The sequence below is a fragment of the Aspergillus eucalypticola genome (genome assembly GCF_003184535.1).
Source record: "Aspergillus eucalypticola CBS 122712 chromosome Unknown BO83scaffold_11, whole genome shotgun sequence".
Taxonomy (NCBI): domain Eukaryota; kingdom Fungi; phylum Ascomycota; class Eurotiomycetes; order Eurotiales; family Aspergillaceae; genus Aspergillus; species Aspergillus eucalypticola.
The window spans coordinates 701679-718600 of record NW_020290285.1 but is presented as its reverse complement, the minus strand read 5'-3'; the positions used below and the strand labels follow the sequence as shown (position 1 = coordinate 718600).

Genomic DNA, 16922 nt, shown 5'->3' with positions numbered 1-16922 from the left:
CCCGGTCCTGAGAGTCATGGTGGGACAGACCGACAATCTGGGGACGAGGCTCGGTCAACTTCCGCTCAGGACTCACGGAAGCAGGCCGTCGAGATGCGAGTGAAAGGCTTCGGGGTAGGCTTGGCAGGCGGGAGACCGGAGATGGATTCAGCGCTGGCAGGCACGGGATATGGCTTCCTGGGGAAATGAGATGAATGTTCGGTGGGAGCCACGCGGCGTGAGTTTTGGGGTCATGCGGGGGGTTCAGCCAAGGGGTCCCTCGCGCAGGGTCTAATCAACACTAATAGGGCACTAAGAAAGCAAACATGATGGTGGTTGGCTCATCCTGCTGGTCGGTCAAAGCCGATGGGTGGGGGATACATGACGTTGCTGGGCACGATCGATCAGCTGTCTCTCAATCCGGGGTGCAGCGCCAATTGCCTCGGTCGCAAGGAGTTTTTGGTAAAAGATCGTCGGGTTCCAGAGCTGCGATTTAGTAATGGGATATCTCTTACTATCCCACTGGCACTGGGATTCCAGCCTAACCTAACCCTACCCCACCTGCGGGTAAGACCCTTGGGATCAGCATCATAATATTTCCTCCGTCCACATTCTATCATCAGAAGAATGATAACATGGGGATTTGACAAGTAATTGACGATTATTATTCAAATAGTGAAATGTTCCAGACCTATTTGATTGATCTGAGTTTACGATTGCAGCATCGAGACCAGAATTGAGTCTGGCTGGCTACCGGTGGCGAGTGTGATCATGGCTACATCATCCATCTTGCTTGTTTGATTCAGGAACCAAACCAGTTACCGAGCAGGGTTCACACCTATAAAATTCATCCCAGTAGGCCATAGCTCTGTAAAATCCGTCGATAGAAAATAGTATAGGTAGAATGTCCTGCCTCATCCAAGATTCCATCCTCGGCCAATTTATCCGCCTCGTCTCGCGCGGCCGGTACTTCCGGTTCGAGGAGCAAAAAGACCCCTCGCTATGGCAGCAGTACGTCAACCTCAACAAATCGGGCCGCATGGCTTACGCTGGTCGTCCCGATGCCGATGAGGAACTGCCTGAGCGCTTCAGCGCTGCCGACACCGAGTCCATGACAAGGGTGCCCTCCACGGCATGGTCGCATAATGGCCGTCGGTATCAAGGCATCACTGGGGCCGTCATCGACCCAGAGAAGGGACGCGACGTGACCATCGTCGACTGGTGGAGTGATCGTGACCCGGAGGTAGGCATATGCTGTTCTATGCTGAGCGAAAGCTAACTCATCAGAACCCCCAACACTGGCCGCTATGGAAGAAAGTCGTGGTGACCTTCGAGATTTGCCTCCTCACCTTCAGCGTGTACATCGGCAGCGCCATCTACAGCGCCGGTGTCGAATCAGTCATGTCCGAGTTCCAAATCAGCCAAGTCGCGGCCACATTGGGACTGACCCTGTTCGTGGCTGGCTACGGACTGGGTCCGCTGTTATGGTCACCCATGAGCGAGGTGCCCCAGATCGGGCGCAACTCCGTCTACATCGCGACACTAATCGTGTTTGTAGCCCTGCAAGTCCCAGTCGCATTGGCCGGAAACCTCGGCACACTACTAGCCTTTCGCTTCCTGACTGGCTTCTTTGGCTCGCCTGCTCTCGCAACAGTACCCCTCTCCCCCCCCCTCCTTCAACTGTCCTGCACTAACAGTATCCAGGGCGGCGCCACCCTCTCCGACATGTTCGCCCCTCGCAAACGCGCCTACGGCATCGGCATCTGGGGTATCAGCGCCATCTGCGGCCCCGTGCTCGGTCCCCTAGTTGGCGGATTCGCCGCCCAAGCCAAAGGCTGGCGCTGGACGATCTGGGAACTAATGTGGCTATCAGGATTTACACTAGTCGTACTAATAATCTTCCTTCCAGAGACCTCCTCCAGCAACATCCTGTACCGACGCGCCCGCCGACTCCGCAAACTGACCAACCGGTCCAACTTGCGCAGCGAACCCGAACTGGCCAGCGAACATCTCACAGCCCGCGAACTCGTCATGATGACGCTCGTCCGGCCCTTCACGCTCAACTTCACCGAGCCCATGGTCTTCCTCCTGAACCTATACATCGCCCTAATCTACGGTCTCCTCTACGTATGGTTCGAATCCTTCAACATCGTCTTCGCAGGTATCTACGGCTTCAACCTCGGGCAACAAGGTCTAGCATACATCGGCATTCTAACCGGCGCCCTGATAACAATCCCCCCATATTACTGGTGGATGCACAAATACCTCGAACCGAAATTCGACCCCGAAACAGGCAACGTTCCCCCGGAGGCGCGTCTCCCACCCGCTATTGTAGGCGGGTTCTTCATCCCTATTTGTCTTTTCTGGTTTGGATGGAGTGCCCGACCCTCTATTCATTGGATCATGCCGATTGTGGGCAGTGGATTCTTCTCCGTCGGTGCGTTCCTACTTTTCAACCCCGTGCTCAACTACCTCTCCGATGCGTACCCAGAGTATGCGGCTAGTGTGCTCGCTGGGAATGATTTGTTTCGGAGTGCGTTTGGTGCCGGGTTTCCGCTGTTCGCGACGGCGATGTATAAGAACCTGGGGGTGGATTGGGCGAGCTCGACGTTGGCGTTTTTGGGCTGTGCGTTTATTCCCATCCCGGTTGTGTTGATGAAGGTGAGTTTTCTTGCCCTTTTCATGGGGAGGTGTGGGGTTCGGGCTAATTGATGTGGTATGTAGTACGGGGAGACGTTGAGGAAGAGATATAGTCGGCATGCGCGGAAGGATATATAGGTTGGTTGATTTCTTTATATTGGGGTCCAAGTCCCCGACGTAGAGGAATAGTTGAAATTACTGGTTGGTTTATCTACATGGCACTGTTAGAATACAGTGGAAAATATATATGTATAATTAGATGATATTGTAATCTGGTTCAATCTGCTTAAATAAATGATTCCAACCAGTGAGTCAGTTTGCATGATTCTTGATACTTCTGAAGCCTATTTGACAGTTTATCATGAATAAAGTTGTCTCCAAGAGCCGAGTTGTGGTAAGCAGTTCAGCAGTCCCGCGCACTTCTTTTTCTCCTCCTGTAAGTCTGCTATATCACCACCAACAAGAGCAGGTCACCAAAACGTAAGAAACCAGCTTCGATAGACAGTTTGAGATGAATGCAATTGTCATGTTCCTGAGGCGAGTTTCTGTTACACTCAATTGTTAATTTGTGTACAGTGGCCTGTAAAGTCTGTAAAAGCACAGTGATTCTCCCATCGAACCTCGAACCTGTGGCTTGCCGCTGATCACGGGCCTCGGCGGTATTGCTTCGCTCGCTCGTTATCACTTGTATATCGGGAATAAAGAAGCGCCTATCATGTCTGCATCTACCAATTTACCTTTCATTGAACGCAAGTTTTTGAATGACCCGTTTGTTATTCACGCAGTATTCATAGCAGGCATAGAATCTTATGCACGGGCAAGCTAGAGCTTGCAGCCGATGCTAGCAAAAAGTTAGATGCCACGCAGATCATTATCGTGGAGGATATTCGTGACCATATAATGTTAGGCTCCTCAAAGCACCCCGGCTGGCTGAGTCAAAAGACTGGAGATGTAACCAAGGTTGCTCCCGCTGAGCAAACCATACCCACTTAGGGGGTCCTATCAACTCCCCGACAGAAAACATAAGACTAGCTCTAGAAAGAGTACTGAGAAAAGAGATGACCGAGTTCAGGGAGATGTGCCACTATTTAGGTTGAGGTTGATGGTCGTAAACCTTCAGGATGATGATTATCGCAGCTAGGAGGCCCGCTGAAACAATGATGCCTGTAAGTTCCCAGCCAAACCAGCTAGATGGATAGCGCCTGACTGAGACTAAATCAGGGCCATTTGACTTCTCGTCTTTGTAGTTGGAAGGCTCTCCTAATGTAGGGGAGTGTGAGGTCGTATCGTAGTTTGACTCTTCATTCTCGTCTAGCGTGTTCGAAGAAGGCGATACGGCATGTAACCCCAAATCTTCGTGCTCTTCAAGATCTTGCCTTGTCGCGGCTTCTGTAATACTCGATGATATATCGGGGTCGTCGTGTTCATCATATAGTGGTTCGTATGCGGGATGTTGTCGCTGATGGCATTCTAAGACGTCAGTACAGAAAGTTATTGATGGAGGTGAGACCTCAGTGGCAGGGTGGCGGTAAGCAAGAGCTTTAAGAAGAGACCAGCAAGGCTGAGCGCCTCATCAGTGCACTACAAGGCTGAGATCCTTGTTCGTGACTACCTTAGTTGCAGCCGTATCATTTACTCAACGAATCAGAGACGTCCCATCGGATGCCGGTCAGTAGTAATTACAACCGCAAAGTTTGATTGTATTGAATTCAGTCCTTCCGAATTGCAAGCAGCTAACTAGGTTCCCATTAAGCATGGGCTCACCCCTTGCCTGCTAACCCTTTGTCATATAACTGATCTTGTTAGATCAATGACCATAGGTCTCAGAACGCTGGCCTTCTGATGGAAGTAAAAGATAAGAAACATTACCTATAGTAATCATTACTACCAATCAGAAGTGGCTGCCACGAACGGTGCAAGTCTCATACTGATTTTCAGCATTTATTCCTTATATGCGATACGTCATGAGTGCTTGAACTTTCGTTATTTACCGGTGCAGAACGGGCATTAAGAGTGTGTTTCCGGCTTGCTCTCAGCTACCCAGGATTTTGCTGTCTAGCAGTGCAGAGAATCAAAATATCATAATCCTCAGAGACGTTCTGACACTTGAATTTCTATTGCTCCTGCGGCTCCGCTTCTCCTGCCACAGTAGCTGCATTTTCCCTTACATGGCGCTTAACACTGCCCTCCACACCCAGCCACAAAAGGTCCGGTCGGCTATAGTGTCCACAGACGTCTACAAAGGCTTTGGAGTGGTAAATCTGATCCAAGTCGAGGTCGGCGTAAAGAATGCCCTCTTCTGTGCTGGGAATAAGCTGCGATAATTGGCGGCCGTCGGGCCCGAAGATAGCGGAGCAGCCTCCGCCAGGGGTGCCCATCAGAGCACCACCATCTGTTGCCATTCGGTCAATGCCAGATTTGCCTATGATTGTTGTAGTATGAAGAACAAAAGACTGGCTTTCGATAGCATATGTCCTCGCAATGGAACTGGTACCTGAGAGGAGACTTGTTAGCATTCCATCTGTGTACCTCGTCCAGTTGGCATCCATACCCTCGCTGGACATCGAAAACAATGAACCGTCTTCGCTGTGAGGGAACAAAGGCGGCCACGCGGCAATATGAATCTGTTCCCTCTGGGCATAAGTGTGGTATTTCAGCAGAGGCTGGATGTGCTCCCAGCAGGATAGAGCACCGACGCGACCGGCTGACGTGTCAACTACACTCTGCAGACAGTCTCCAAATGAGTCCCCAAAAATCGTCCGCTCCATGTGAGTCGGCTTGATTTTCTTGCGGGTGGTGAGGATTTTTCCATCACTTCCAATAATAGCCTGCGAGATATACAGGGAGTTGTGCAGATTCTCGGAAAAGCCCAAAACAACGACTATTTTGTTCTCCGCTGCACATTTCTGGATGCTGGCCATCTGCGGGGAATGTATCTTCAGGGAGTTTTGTATATAAGTAGATGACAGGCGCATGTCAACAGGCCGTGTCCTTTGCAGGCCGATAGTCATTTGTTAGTCTTTATGATTCGTGCCACACGGTGCAGTTGTACCCACCAAATCCAGGCAGGATATCCCGGGATCCAACACTCGGGGAAAGTCACCAACTGCGCGCCATGTGCAGCTGCATCCGCAATAAGGCCACACGTCTTTATCACGGTCGCTTCCAAGTCTAGCCAGACAGGCTCTGCCTGGGTAACTGCGACGCGTACTCGAGAAGACATAGCGGGGTTGTAGGAACTCGGAATGTTGGAACTGTGAGGATGTCCGGGATTTGCATGCAGGGAGCTCTCGGGATTTATATGCCATCTACACTCGCACCTCGGCCGATTGTGCGGACCACCCCTCATGCCAAGCCGACTTATCGTATGATAAGTTCCTCCCGCTTGCGATGAGCTTGATAAACTACCATTTTCAGCCGAAATTGATGCTGTTGTGACACCCTTGTACAGACATGCTCAGGATTAAGGTTACTTGGCAATCAATGCACAACATCATGATAGTTGTGGCTGTTGCTAGACCACGTTGCTTGGTCCATTGTATTAATTGTAGTAGTATTTCATCTCTTGCGTTGTGCTGAAACATAAAGTGCTAGTAGTACTGAAAGGGCCGATAACGGATGTTCGGCAAGTCTGTCGACGGAATACATATTGAGCTGATAGCGTGGACCTCGCTGGGTGAGCCTCGACATGATGATCAACTGCCTAATACCAGCAGAACTAGACAGCAGAAGTAAAGTGCTGAACATGGAAAGTGTACGATCCTTTCCAGGATGACAGCAAATATAGTGAGGGTTCCGCAGTGGCTGACTTCGGCCATCTGCCGGATCTGGTCAGCCGGGCCGTGGCTGACGTTAGCCACAAGCATCTTCTACCCAGCTATTTAACGCGACAAAGTCAACTGAACTGATGGCTTAAGATTTCATCACATTCAGCAGATTGAGTAGCAAAGCAGTCCTCTCGCGAATAACAATACTAATTTTGACACATCCCCGACAAATAACTGAGAACATGGTTGCCATTTCAGAGGTCCGCGGGCAGCTACCCAATATCAAGAACCTGGGTTCAGGTCTGGTTGCTGTGTTCGGTATGTGCATGGCTTTTCTATCTTAGACGCCAACTAACAATAAGTAGTGGGCGGAACTAGCGGAATCGGTCTATCAACAGCGAGGGAATTCACTCGTTACGCGACAGCTCCTCACATCTACTTGATTGGACGCAACGAAGCTCAGGCATCGGAGATCATCTCAGAACTACGTGCCGTCAACCAATCCGCAACAGTTGACTTCATCAAGAGTGATGTATCTCTACTCAAGAACGTCGACACAACATGTCGCGAGATCGCTCAAAAGGAGTCAAAAGTAAACCTTCTCTTTCTGAGCGCGGGTATTTTAACCACTCAGGGAAGGACTGGTGAGTACATACCCCCTTTCACCCATCCCTTCACCCCAACTCAACATGAAATAGAAACAACCGAAGGCCTCGACCGCAAACTCAGCCTCCACTACTACGCCCGGATGCGCTTCGCCGACAACCTCCTCCCACTCCTAAACCAGGCCGCCTCATCAGACCGCCTAGCCCGCGTAGTCTCCGTCTTCAGCCCAGGAAACGAAGGCAAACTCATCGAAGACGACCTCGACCTCCGGAGCAACTATAGTCTCTCGAATGCAGCTGCTCATGGCTGCACCATGACATCTCTCTTCATGGCGCAACTTGCCGCGGCACATCCGAACATTAGTTGGGTTCATAGCCGTCCTGGCGCCGTGAACACGAACGTCACGCGAGATTTCAACCCGCTTGTCAGGGGACTCACTAATGCTCTCTTTATGTTGACGCCTCTTTTATCGTCGATCGGGCTCATTTCTGTGAAGGAGTCGGGAGAAAGGCATGCGTATGCGGCTACGAGTCCGTTGTTCGCGCCACGGGTTAAGGGCGTAGATACGGTGGGTGCTGATGGCGCGAAGGGAAGTGGTGCGTATAGGGTGGATTATGATAGTTCTATTGTTAAGGCCAAGTCAGAGTTGGTTAAGGGATATCTGGGTAGTGGAGTGGGTAAGAAAGTGTGGGAGCATACGCGGGAAATCTATGCGAAAGCTACTGTGAATTAGTAACTGCGTATATGTACTATATGAGATGATGTAATAATAATTAGTTATTCATAATGGAAGATTGTTTTGACTTTTTGCGGATAAAGCATGATGGCCAGGCCATCGGACAAAGGTGAAGCACTAGCATCATAACCCTTCGATATTCATGATCAGACAATAAGGGAGACATCATTGTCATCAGACCGAGCTCTATCATTCTATTGACATATCTATCATCTATCATCTATCATCTATCATCTATCATCTATCATCTATCATCTATCATAACTCGTTGCCACCAACCCCACTCCACCCAGCGAATCTATGAATCCTCCTTCCCCCTAACAAAACACCTCTCCACCTCCTCCAACGACCGTCCCTTCGTCTCGGGCATATAAAACCCGCAAACAACAATCGTCAGCGCCGTACAGCCCCCAAACAAAAAGTACGCCGCGCAACTACTCCTTGCCAGCAGGACGGGCGTAATCAACGCAACAAAGAAATTCGACACCCAGTTACTCCCATGCGCCAGACACGTCGCGCTCGCTCTCGTCCGCTGGGGCTGGATCTCCGCGGCGTAGACCTTACAACTCACACCCCACGAGACACTATAGATAGCAGCGAAGAGATAAATCGCGACGATGACGACCCAGCGACCTGCGCCGGTGGAATGGTGCACGGCATCGGCAGCGTACAACGACCCGATCACGAACATGGTGATGGTGAGCCCCAGACCGCCGAGGATGACGTTGGCGCGGCGGCTCCAGGAGTCAGCGTAGATGAGGCCCGGGATTGTCACCACGAAGATGACGAGGCCGGAGACGCCGGAGGCGAGGAAGCTGGCTTGGGAGGAGGTCATGCCGGCTTGTTCGAAGAGCATGGGGGGCGTACTTCTGCATGTTAATTGATGATCATGATAGCATATAGGAAGGGTGGAACGTACGTATAACACCCCATCAATCCCAGCCATCTGCTGCATACCCATGAGAAACAAGCCCAGGAGCGTCCGATTGCGCACATCTGGCTTGAATGCATCGAACAGCGAGGCTTCCTCCATCCCCTTACCCTTCGTCCGACGGGTAGATACACGACTATGTCGCGAAACCACCTGATCGAGGGTATTCGGCGCAAGGACACTCCCCGTCGGGGCCAGCGGATGCGTCAACGCCTCTTCATGAACGTCGACTTCCTCTTCCTCTTCAAGGAGTTCCTCGCGATCGGCCTCGCTTACTTGCAGATACTCCCAAGCGCGAGTGGCGTCATCGATGCGGTTGTGGAGCGTGAGCCATCGCGGAGAATCAATTAGCCATAAGAGCGCAGCGACACTGAAGACGATGGAAATGCAGGCCAGGACGGTAAATGGTGTTCGCCACGCCATGGATGAAGGCATCTTCTCGCAGCCGTAGCAGGTGAAGAAGCCGACTACGAGGCCCATTGTCACGAGGAGTTGAGGGCCGGTGGTTAGTGGGCCTCGTTGGCTTGGTGGGGAGATTTCGCAGATGTATCTTTTTTTACTTATTAGATATTTGGCTGGGTAATGGAGAGAAAAAGATGGGGGCGTACACTACCAGGGTCCCCAGGTATAGACCCTCGCCGAGACCCTCGACGACTCGGCCAACGATGAACATGGCCAGATGCACTGCACCAGCTTCAAAGGCACATCCGATGCCGAAGATAAGGGCACCGATTGCGATGCTCTTAGGTCGTCCGATCCAGTCGGCTAGCTTTCCTCCGAAGAACGACGAAAATGCCGCGGGGATCAGAATGGAGGAGACCACTAGACCATGAACGATGGATGAGAAGGAGCCGAATTTCTGCTTGAATTGGTCCATTACTACCACAGATCCGATGATACCGGTGTCCATCCTGCATTGTTAGATGGTTAGCAGATTAGTGGTGAAGCTGTGAAGCTACATTTTGCGACAAGCGCATGATATACATACCCGAAAAGAAAGCCCCCCATGGAGCATAGAATACTAGCCCAGACATAGCGAGATAGCCCTGGTATCAGCGCCATGTTTAGCTCAAGGCCAAAGGGAGTCCAGAAGTATCTATTGACTAGAAGAATATTTTCCAGATCCTTTTCCCTCATTTATACCGTCTTCGTGGGCCCTAAAAATCTGTAGGCGTCGTGATCTACCAAGGCAGTCAGCATGATAAACCGCGATAGGCGAGAATCGGCGGCTCGGAAAGATTACTCTCGGGAAGATTTCCTCGTGATTAAATGCTTGGATCCACTTCATCGGGTATTATCTGTCTGCCCTGTGAGTTGAGGGGCGCGGGAAGAAGCGTAGTGGAGTGAATAGAAACTGGGTCTAGACTTGTCTCGGGAAAATTTCTTCATTGTGGGAGGGTCACCCCACTATCTGTACTATAGGATGCGGTGATGATAATCTGGCTATCTGCGTCGAATCATGTCTGCAGGGCCCAATTGCATCAGATGCATCACATTTGCGTTTCTGCCAAATCACAATGTCCATACTATCTAAGATACACCGCAAGTGCATTCAAAACTACAATTGGAATGGTCTGGCTATCTCCCACACCGCAAACCCCCATCCGCCCATTGCTTCTGCAACTCCTTCACCCGATACTCTGTCGCCCATCCAGTATCACTCTCCACACGTCGCAACAGATCAACTACTAATCGCCTCTCCTCGTCTCCCTCGAAGCACTGTCCCGCCACGAACAATGGCTGCACGGTATGCGAAAGTATCGCATCCGGCAATCCAGCCAGACTAATCCCACAGATCTCCCGCGCATGATGCACCACCAACCCGGCGATCTGGCGATAATGGCGCAGCCTTGCCGTTACGGTTGACCGAATAGCCGTGGATTCCTGCGGCATATTGCTCAAAAGCAGGATGCGGCCCATGTGGTAGGTCTGGATAGTGACGGCACACATGGGGATGGTGAAGATAATTGCGTCGATTGTATCTACATCTCCGACGCTTTCTGTAGGGGTTGGGTTGCCTCTGTGGTGTGTCTGCTCAAGATTGAATAGACATAGTTGTGTGCGACCACATGGGGTGAAAGAATCCGGTAAGGTATCATACCAGGCACTCAGTTCGAACTCAAGTCGCTTCCATCGTTCCAGGAGGTCCTCTTGTGTAGTGCCAAAACATGGACGCTGGCCTGGAGGGCTTTCATAGTCTCCTGGGTAGATTCCGTCACCGCTCGTGATGAAGTTGATGATTTTGCCCAATATCCAAATCAAGGCGTTGCTGAGCGTATCTTCCTCGAGCCAGGTACATTGTGTGGGGCCGGAGGCATGGGGATTCGGAGAGGAGGAAATTGGAGTGTTTACGGTTGTGGAGGAGACAGATAGGGGCAAGAGATGGCCGTGAGCGGAGATGTTAAGGCCAAAGTTGCGCCAAATAACGAGGTCGGAGAGGTTGAGGCGAGTCTGCGTCTCATTGATAACTGTTTCCATGATAAGTACCGGTTTTGACGTAGGAACTCAGTGGATAGAAGATGTACTTGGTTAACCTACATGCTGAGAGACAGTCCTGGCGCACGAGACTCCAAAAGACCGAGCGGGATATGTGCAGCAGAGAGTTTGGCAAAGTGGATGTCGAACTGAAATCATCTGATGTCCCACAATACAAGAATGGCAGGGCACTTAGATGGGCTCGCCATTCGGTGCTGGGAGCATCGATCAACTCATACATGCATAGAATGGCAACAACAGCGAACATCTCGTCTCGCCGATTGTCCGGAATTTCCAGTCTAATCGCTTCTTTCAAGTATCCGATAGCCTCGTCATACAGGCGTACTGATTCATATTTCAGGTCGATTCCTCCATTGGCCCATTTAAGGGCGCTGTTTCGAAGATGGGATAACCGCAAGATCCGACGAGATTCTCCCTGGCACATACGGTGCAGATGTTTTGCGGCAAGGGCACATGCAGCAGCCTTCAACATGGGCCGCGTAGCCACCATGACAGGCACCTTGATGGAGTAGTAGGCATTAGTGTCAAAGCAGTCTAACCTGTCAGGACTGTCAATTCATCGTTCACTCAGTCGAACGGGTAGAGATACCATTGACTAGGACCTTCTTTGAAATGTCGTATCAAGATTGTTGTCAAAACCCCATTCTCTGCAGGCAGGGCGGGACTGTGAATAGAACTCGGAATCACACTATGCTCAGTAACAGGAGTTATCGGTGTACTGGTAATTGAGCGATGCTTGTCCAGGAGAAGTAATGGCTCCTCATCGTCAGCGAAAGGGTCTTTGACCTGGATAAAGATGACTGTGGAAATCTTAACATCTGTTCAATCCACCCTGGCTGCACATCCTTCTAATCTTCGACAATAACCAGAAGAACAGGAGTATAGCATACGATCAGATGGTATTTTGACCCATGTCTGTCTTTCCTCCGGATAGGGAAATCCCCTTTCATTGGCAGCAAGATCGCTGGCACTGTAGTGACGGAATATGCAGTCGGAGAAGACACAATCACGGGAGGACTTGGCACATGGGCCGCAAATAGGCCTCTCCTCGTTGCATTTCACTTTACGTTGTCTACATGTCACACTGAATATATTGTTATAACGGGATTCTATGTAAACTGGACAGAAAAAAAGAAGGACAAGGGCGGGTATGAGTTGTCACCTTACCAGCCAAAGTGTGAGCGCATGTCTGCCCGAAGGCAATCATCAAGCCGGCAAGACTGCTTGATAGATCGATCCGTTGGTGCAGGAGATAAATAGTGTTGGCAGTGTACGTAGCGTGGGCGGGGCGAAGAAGGAAAATCTAGCGAGATCCGCTAAAGGAAAAATTTTTATGTGGTTCGGAAAGTGGCAACGTTAGCGAGGCCGGCCGTAAGCCATCGGATAGCTGTACCTATGTTCTACACCCTGATCAACGAATCACAACCATCAATGATAATCTCGTTGGAGCCTTGATAAGGAAAGCCCACGGGGAAATATTGCTCAAATTAGCCTGAATTCCAGCTTGCTCTCTGAAGGCGCCGTCCTTTCAGTTATGCACGCGGCATCCTCGCTAGAATCAGTGCATCTAGTCTCTCCAGGCTCTGCAACTATATTTGCTACGCATATAGCTCAGTGAAGTGGTGATTTGCGTTGCCTTCGAATATATGGCCGTTTATCCTCGCCAATGGCATGGTGACGGAAGCAGTATTCCGGAATGTCTACTGTAGCTAACCTGATAATGCTACTGAGAGCACTTTGGGAGGCACCATATTATGTTATTTGATATCTGATAGATCGGTGAGCTTTAAACTACGCACTCGTTTGTATGCTGATTGGTATGAAGTCAATATGGACGGGGCGGGTGAGCACTGAGACTACGTGATGGAGGCTGTTCTGGGGGGAGATTTGTGTTTCGGGCTACCTGCGGTCTATGATGAATCCTGAGTCCCTGAGATCTTGAGATCTTTATCCTCTTCCTTTATATCAATTGAAGTGCAAACTTTGTGTCTTTGTAGATTAAGACAAAGAAATAAGTGAAATACTTTCCTTATATGGGCATGATTTTGTTTATAAAATCCATTCGTTATATATCATAAATAAACATCACATCTCAACTAATGTATGGTACAGAGAAGCAAGAATAGAAGAGTGTTCTAGTTATGAGGAACACCACCTGTACCAAACAACTCCATCTTTATTCGGTCATCGCTCACACCATAGGCCTTCAAAGCCTGCTCCATTTGCGTCATGAATGTGTCGGGGCCACAGACGTAATATTCCGTAGCAGGGTTGTCTAGATACAGATGAGACGGCCCGTCGAGCTTCTGCAGGTCAATTCTTCCAGCGTGGTGGTAATCAACGCCCAGCTGGTCACTACCACCTGGCTTGCTGAGGAAGTAGGTCACTTGCATATCAGGGATGTCGTTTACCAGTTTGCGAACATGACTTCTGAAGGCGCGAGCCTCGGTCGTACGGGATCCGTGAATGAAGTGGATCTTGCGTTGCTTCTTCTGGGTGATGGTGTTCAGGATGGACATCATGGGTGTAATCCCGACACCAGCGGAGAGAAGAACAATCGGGTGGGTAGCTTCAGCAGTTGACAAGAAGAAGTCTCCATAGGGATGAGATACATCGAATTGATCACCCTCCTTGATGATGTCATGAAGAATGTTGGAGACGTATCCAGGGTGTCTCTTTGCACCCGGAGCACGAGAATCGAGCCCCGTTTCCTTCTTCACGCTGATACGATAGTAATCTGAGCGCGGGGTGTCACTGAGCGAGTACTGCCGGGCTTGGGGGTACTTCAACTCCGGAACCTGGACACTAACCGAGATATACTGGCCTGGCCTGAATGACGGCAGTGGCTTGCCGTCAACTGGCTTCAAGTAGAACGAGGTGATCTCGTCCGACTCGGGCACCTTCTTGGCAACCCGGAACTGGCGCCAGTTGGTCCAGCCATGGCTTTGCTTGTAAAGTGCGGCTTCGCGATTGATCATGATGTCGGCCAAAGCCCAGTAAGCGGCACCCCAGGCATGGAGAATTTCATCGGTGCAGGCATCTCCAAGCACCTCCTTCATAGCTTCCAAGAGGTACTTGCCAACAATCTTGTACTCGTCAGCTTGGATGTACAGAGATGCATGCTTGTTGCATATTAATTCAACGGCGGGACCGAGGGCCCCGAGATCGTCGATGTGAGATGCATATGCGAACAGTGCACCAGCTAGCGCACGTGCTTGGTGGCCATTGACCTGGTTGGCGGTGTTGAACACGGCGTTGAGTTCGGGATGCGCCGTCAACATGTTCTTGTAGAAGGCAGTGGTGATTTTGGTCCCATATTCCTGTAGAACAGGGACTGTGGCCTTGATAATCTTGATCTGCTCTGGTGTCAGAGGAGCAGCAGATGACTTAGGCACGGCATCCTTCAGGGATTGTTGTTGCTGTCGAGCATTGAAGGCCTTGTAGATGCAATAGCCAGCTACGGCCGCGACCGCAACTTGGGATGCGATTGTGAGGCGACGGTCCATTTTGTGGAGTTATGGATCACTCCGTAGGTGAATCAATAGATGAAAGGGCACAGATGACGATTTGATCTATATCCGTCACACTGTGGCAAAGAAGATGCCATGCAATACGGGTACTGTGCCTGGATGAGAATGCGTGAAATTTGCGGTATGTCAGTGGAAGAGGAAGGAGGAAGCCATCTTATTGCGAGATATTTCAAGTTAGACCCACTGGCAGCCAATTGTACACCAGGTGGAGATGATATCCTGGTGTCCGGGGCAGACGTCAGAATCGCTGCTAATCGGAGCGATGAAAAATGGGCTGATTCTGATGGGCTGATATGGCCCACTTGCTGTGGGTCCAAATGTAAGGCGATTGGTCAGTGTTCGGCTAGCTGAAGCTTAGTAGGTTATAGTGTTTCCACATCCGTTGACGTGGTGATGCTATCACTATTGTAACATGCCATTTCCTCCGGTTCGACCCACTAGCATCTCTACACAAAATGTCTCGATGGATACTCGGGTATTCCGAGTTCAGGAGCATTGTCCACTTCTGAGCTGTGCTCCGAATAGCACGATCTTTAGCTACAAACTATTACAAACTACAGCTTTTCACGCATTAAGCTTAGTAATAATCAGCTGCGACTCTACAAGGGAAGACAATGATCATCACATTGTCGAAAAGATTTTGTGTTATACGGCAATTCCTACAAATGAGAGAATAGCAATCACATGTTTGATCCAACAACGTCGCTTACATGATACGTTCAGTCCCTGAGATCGTGATCTGAGATTTCTTTTTCACTCAAGAACCCCTTCCCACTCTGTCCCCACCTGGTCGGTCTGGATCGGTTGGATCTCGAGAGGAGACTCGATCCAAGAAATCACAAAGCTCCGGGTTTTCAGTCCTGGTGGGGTTAGAAAACCTACTAGCTCATCACCCAGCGATATATGAAACATACGTTTGATCCCATGACTTTTCCCACTCAGCGGGCTCTTTACTAGCTTGCTGAGAGTCCTGATCGATGAGGAACTGCAGGCTAGGTGGAACCACAGACGACCGCCGCCGGCCGGAAGGTGCCGGGTTATCCTTATATTCGTCCTCTTCGGACAAGCTCTGTAGGTTTGGGAACATGATGAAACGAGAAATTTCAATTCAAAATGGACGGTGTATGGTTTTAGTATTCAATAGTTTCTTATGTCTGGCTGTATATATGAGAAAATTGGAACTGCGGGAGTCATCTGACGGATGACTTCACTACTCTTCTCTCATCCAAATTAACTTTCTGGGTCACCGCGCATTGGAATGCCAAGCCCAGCAGTTGAATCAATAGGTCTATTTCGATTCAATGATAGCTCTACGTACTTCAATTTACATCAATAGTTATGCTAAGTGGCCTTAGGTTTTGGTTTCCGCTCCAATTTTCTCTTTGCATAGGGTATGCTTTCCCAGGACAAATGAGTTTCTTAAGAGAACAGCCAAACCAATAAGATTCTGGCTGTTCAGAGCATAACGTGGGACGAAAATGTGACAGCAATAACAGGAACAATATATCAAACAAGGACTCTTGAATAGTAGCGGGATACATCGGATACATCGAAAATGTGCTCTCTAGATTGCATTGCCTATATAGGGGATATCCAATATGGTGAACAGGATCATTCACATGACGCTCTGAAGGTTTCACTCGGATAAATGGTGAACCCGAATACTGTAGTCATTTTGAATTCTATGATTCACTCAAGGAAGGTCTAACAAAGCTATAAAGTCGCGCCTCCAGTGGCTCAACTTAACCATCTACATCTCTCCATGCCTTGGCCAAAGCCAATATAGGGTCCTTATTAAAAGGCCTTTTGCCAAAAAGAGCATATACAAAGCACATCTTACTGCCGTCCTAAAACAAACCCTTCTATCTAACCTTGAGTATCTAATTTTTTGGATTGGTTAGTAGCGAAATCTTTTCACATTAATGCTTTATACGTTTAACTCAACTATAGAAGGCTGAATGTGCAAACCTTCTCTTTTTGGACATATGACATACTGGTTCCTTCGCCTTGCACTATGATCGGTCGTGAACAGGGAGTAAACTGGTGTGCGAGAAACGCGACTTCTTAATGCGTCTGCAAGCAGCAGGGTGAGCGTCTATCGGTCGGGACAGCAACTTGCAACCGATATTCCCCACATCAGTAAGGGGATTTCAGGCATATGGTACACAGTTACTATCGCTGCAATTAGCAGTTACGAACACTGCCATGACGTGCAGTGCGGATGGCCAGTGAGAATG

At 49.7% G+C, this 16922-nt stretch overlaps 7 protein-coding genes across 7 annotated transcripts; 2 read left to right on the top strand and 5 right to left on the bottom strand.

The window, feature by feature from the left end:
• Window positions 1-883: 883 nt before the first annotated feature.
• Window positions 884-2757, top strand: BO83DRAFT_444619 (MFS transporter; the record flags this gene model as incomplete). The annotated part of the gene is made up of 4 exons (XM_025536506.1): window positions 884-1222; window positions 1267-1632; window positions 1684-2640; window positions 2704-2757. The coding sequence occupies 4 exons, from the start codon at window positions 884-886 to the stop codon at window positions 2755-2757; spliced, it is 1716 nt and encodes a 571-aa protein (XP_025388588.1).
• A 946-nt stretch (window positions 2758-3703) lies between these two features.
• BO83DRAFT_388499 (uncharacterized protein) lies at window positions 3704-4501 on the bottom strand (the record flags this gene model as incomplete). Its single annotated transcript, XM_025532760.1, has 2 exons — window positions 3704-4089; window positions 4489-4501. 2 exons carry the CDS (start codon window positions 4499-4501, stop codon window positions 3704-3706), a joined length of 399 nt encoding a protein of 132 aa, XP_025388587.1.
• A 109-nt stretch (window positions 4502-4610) lies between these two features.
• BO83DRAFT_337352 (carbon-nitrogen hydrolase family protein) lies at window positions 4611-5863 on the bottom strand. Its single transcript, XM_025528473.1, has 3 exons — window positions 5676-5863; window positions 5171-5610; window positions 4611-5113 (listed from the first exon to the last, which is right to left on the bottom strand). Exons 1-3 carry the CDS (start codon window positions 5840-5842, stop codon window positions 4734-4736), a joined length of 987 nt encoding a protein of 328 aa, XP_025388586.1. The 5' UTR covers window positions 5843-5863; the 3' UTR covers window positions 4611-4733.
• Window positions 5864-6536: 673 nt separating this feature from the next.
• Window positions 6537-7760, top strand: BO83DRAFT_360300 (uncharacterized protein). Its single transcript, XM_025529393.1, has 3 exons — window positions 6537-6704; window positions 6752-7030; window positions 7085-7760. The coding sequence occupies exons 1-3, from the start codon at window positions 6629-6631 to the stop codon at window positions 7723-7725; spliced, it is 996 nt and encodes a 331-aa protein (XP_025388585.1). The 5' UTR covers window positions 6537-6628; the 3' UTR covers window positions 7726-7760.
• Window positions 7761-8026: 266 nt separating this feature from the next.
• On the bottom strand, window positions 8027-11137 carry BO83DRAFT_398561 (MFS sugar transporter; the record flags this gene model as incomplete). The annotated part of the gene is made up of 3 exons (XM_025533262.1): window positions 8027-9209; window positions 9268-9570; window positions 10251-11137. The coding sequence occupies 3 exons, from the start codon at window positions 11135-11137 to the stop codon at window positions 8027-8029; spliced, it is 2373 nt and encodes a 790-aa protein (XP_025388584.1).
• A 2011-nt stretch (window positions 11138-13148) lies between these two features.
• Window positions 13149-14877, bottom strand: BO83DRAFT_378212 (flavohemoglobin). The gene has a single exon (XM_025531194.1). The coding sequence runs from the start codon at window positions 14659-14661 to the stop codon at window positions 13291-13293; it is 1371 nt and encodes a 456-aa protein (XP_025388583.1). The 5' UTR covers window positions 14662-14877; the 3' UTR covers window positions 13149-13290.
• Window positions 14878-15424: 547 nt separating this feature from the next.
• On the bottom strand, window positions 15425-15828 carry BO83DRAFT_378211 (uncharacterized protein). Its single transcript, XM_025531193.1, has 2 exons — window positions 15600-15828; window positions 15425-15545 (listed from the first exon to the last, which is right to left on the bottom strand). The coding sequence occupies exons 1-2, from the start codon at window positions 15770-15772 to the stop codon at window positions 15443-15445; spliced, it is 276 nt and encodes a 91-aa protein (XP_025388582.1). The 5' UTR covers window positions 15773-15828; the 3' UTR covers window positions 15425-15442.
• Window positions 15829-16922: the final 1094 nt, after the last annotated feature.

What these genes read in the sequence shown, in the direction of transcription:
- BO83DRAFT_337352 (XM_025528473.1), bottom strand. Translation starts at nt 5,842, where the DNA reads ATGTCTTCTCGAGTACGCGTCGCAGTTACCCAGGCAGAGCCTGTCTGG. An exon ending in GGATATCCTGCCTGGATTTG is followed by an intron (nt 5,611 to 5,675) that starts GTGGGTACAACT and finishes CGGCCTGCAAAG; the next exon opens with GACACGGCCTGTTGACATGC. An exon ending in GTTTTCGATGTCCAGCGAGG is followed by an intron (nt 5,114 to 5,170) that starts GTATGGATGCCA and finishes GTCTCCTCTCAG; the next exon opens with GTACCAGTTCCATTGCGAGG.
- BO83DRAFT_360300 (XM_025529393.1), top strand. Translation starts at nt 6,629, where the DNA reads ATGGTTGCCATTTCAGAGGTCCGCGGGCAGCTACCCAATATCAAGAAC. An exon ending in AGGTCTGGTTGCTGTGTTCG is followed by an intron (nt 6,705 to 6,751) that starts GTATGTGCATGG and finishes AACAATAAGTAG; the next exon opens with TGGGCGGAACTAGCGGAATC. An exon ending in AACCACTCAGGGAAGGACTG is followed by an intron (nt 7,031 to 7,084) that starts GTGAGTACATAC and finishes AACATGAAATAG; the next exon opens with AAACAACCGAAGGCCTCGAC.
- BO83DRAFT_378212 (XM_025531194.1), bottom strand. Translation starts at nt 14,661, where the DNA reads ATGGACCGTCGCCTCACAATCGCATCCCAAGTTGCGGTCGCGGCCGTA.
- BO83DRAFT_378211 (XM_025531193.1), bottom strand. Translation starts at nt 15,772, where the DNA reads ATGTTCCCAAACCTACAGAGCTTGTCCGAAGAGGACGAATATAAGGAT. An exon ending in GAAAAGTCATGGGATCAAAC is followed by an intron (nt 15,546 to 15,599) that starts GTATGTTTCATA and finishes TAACCCCACCAG; the next exon opens with GACTGAAAACCCGGAGCTTT.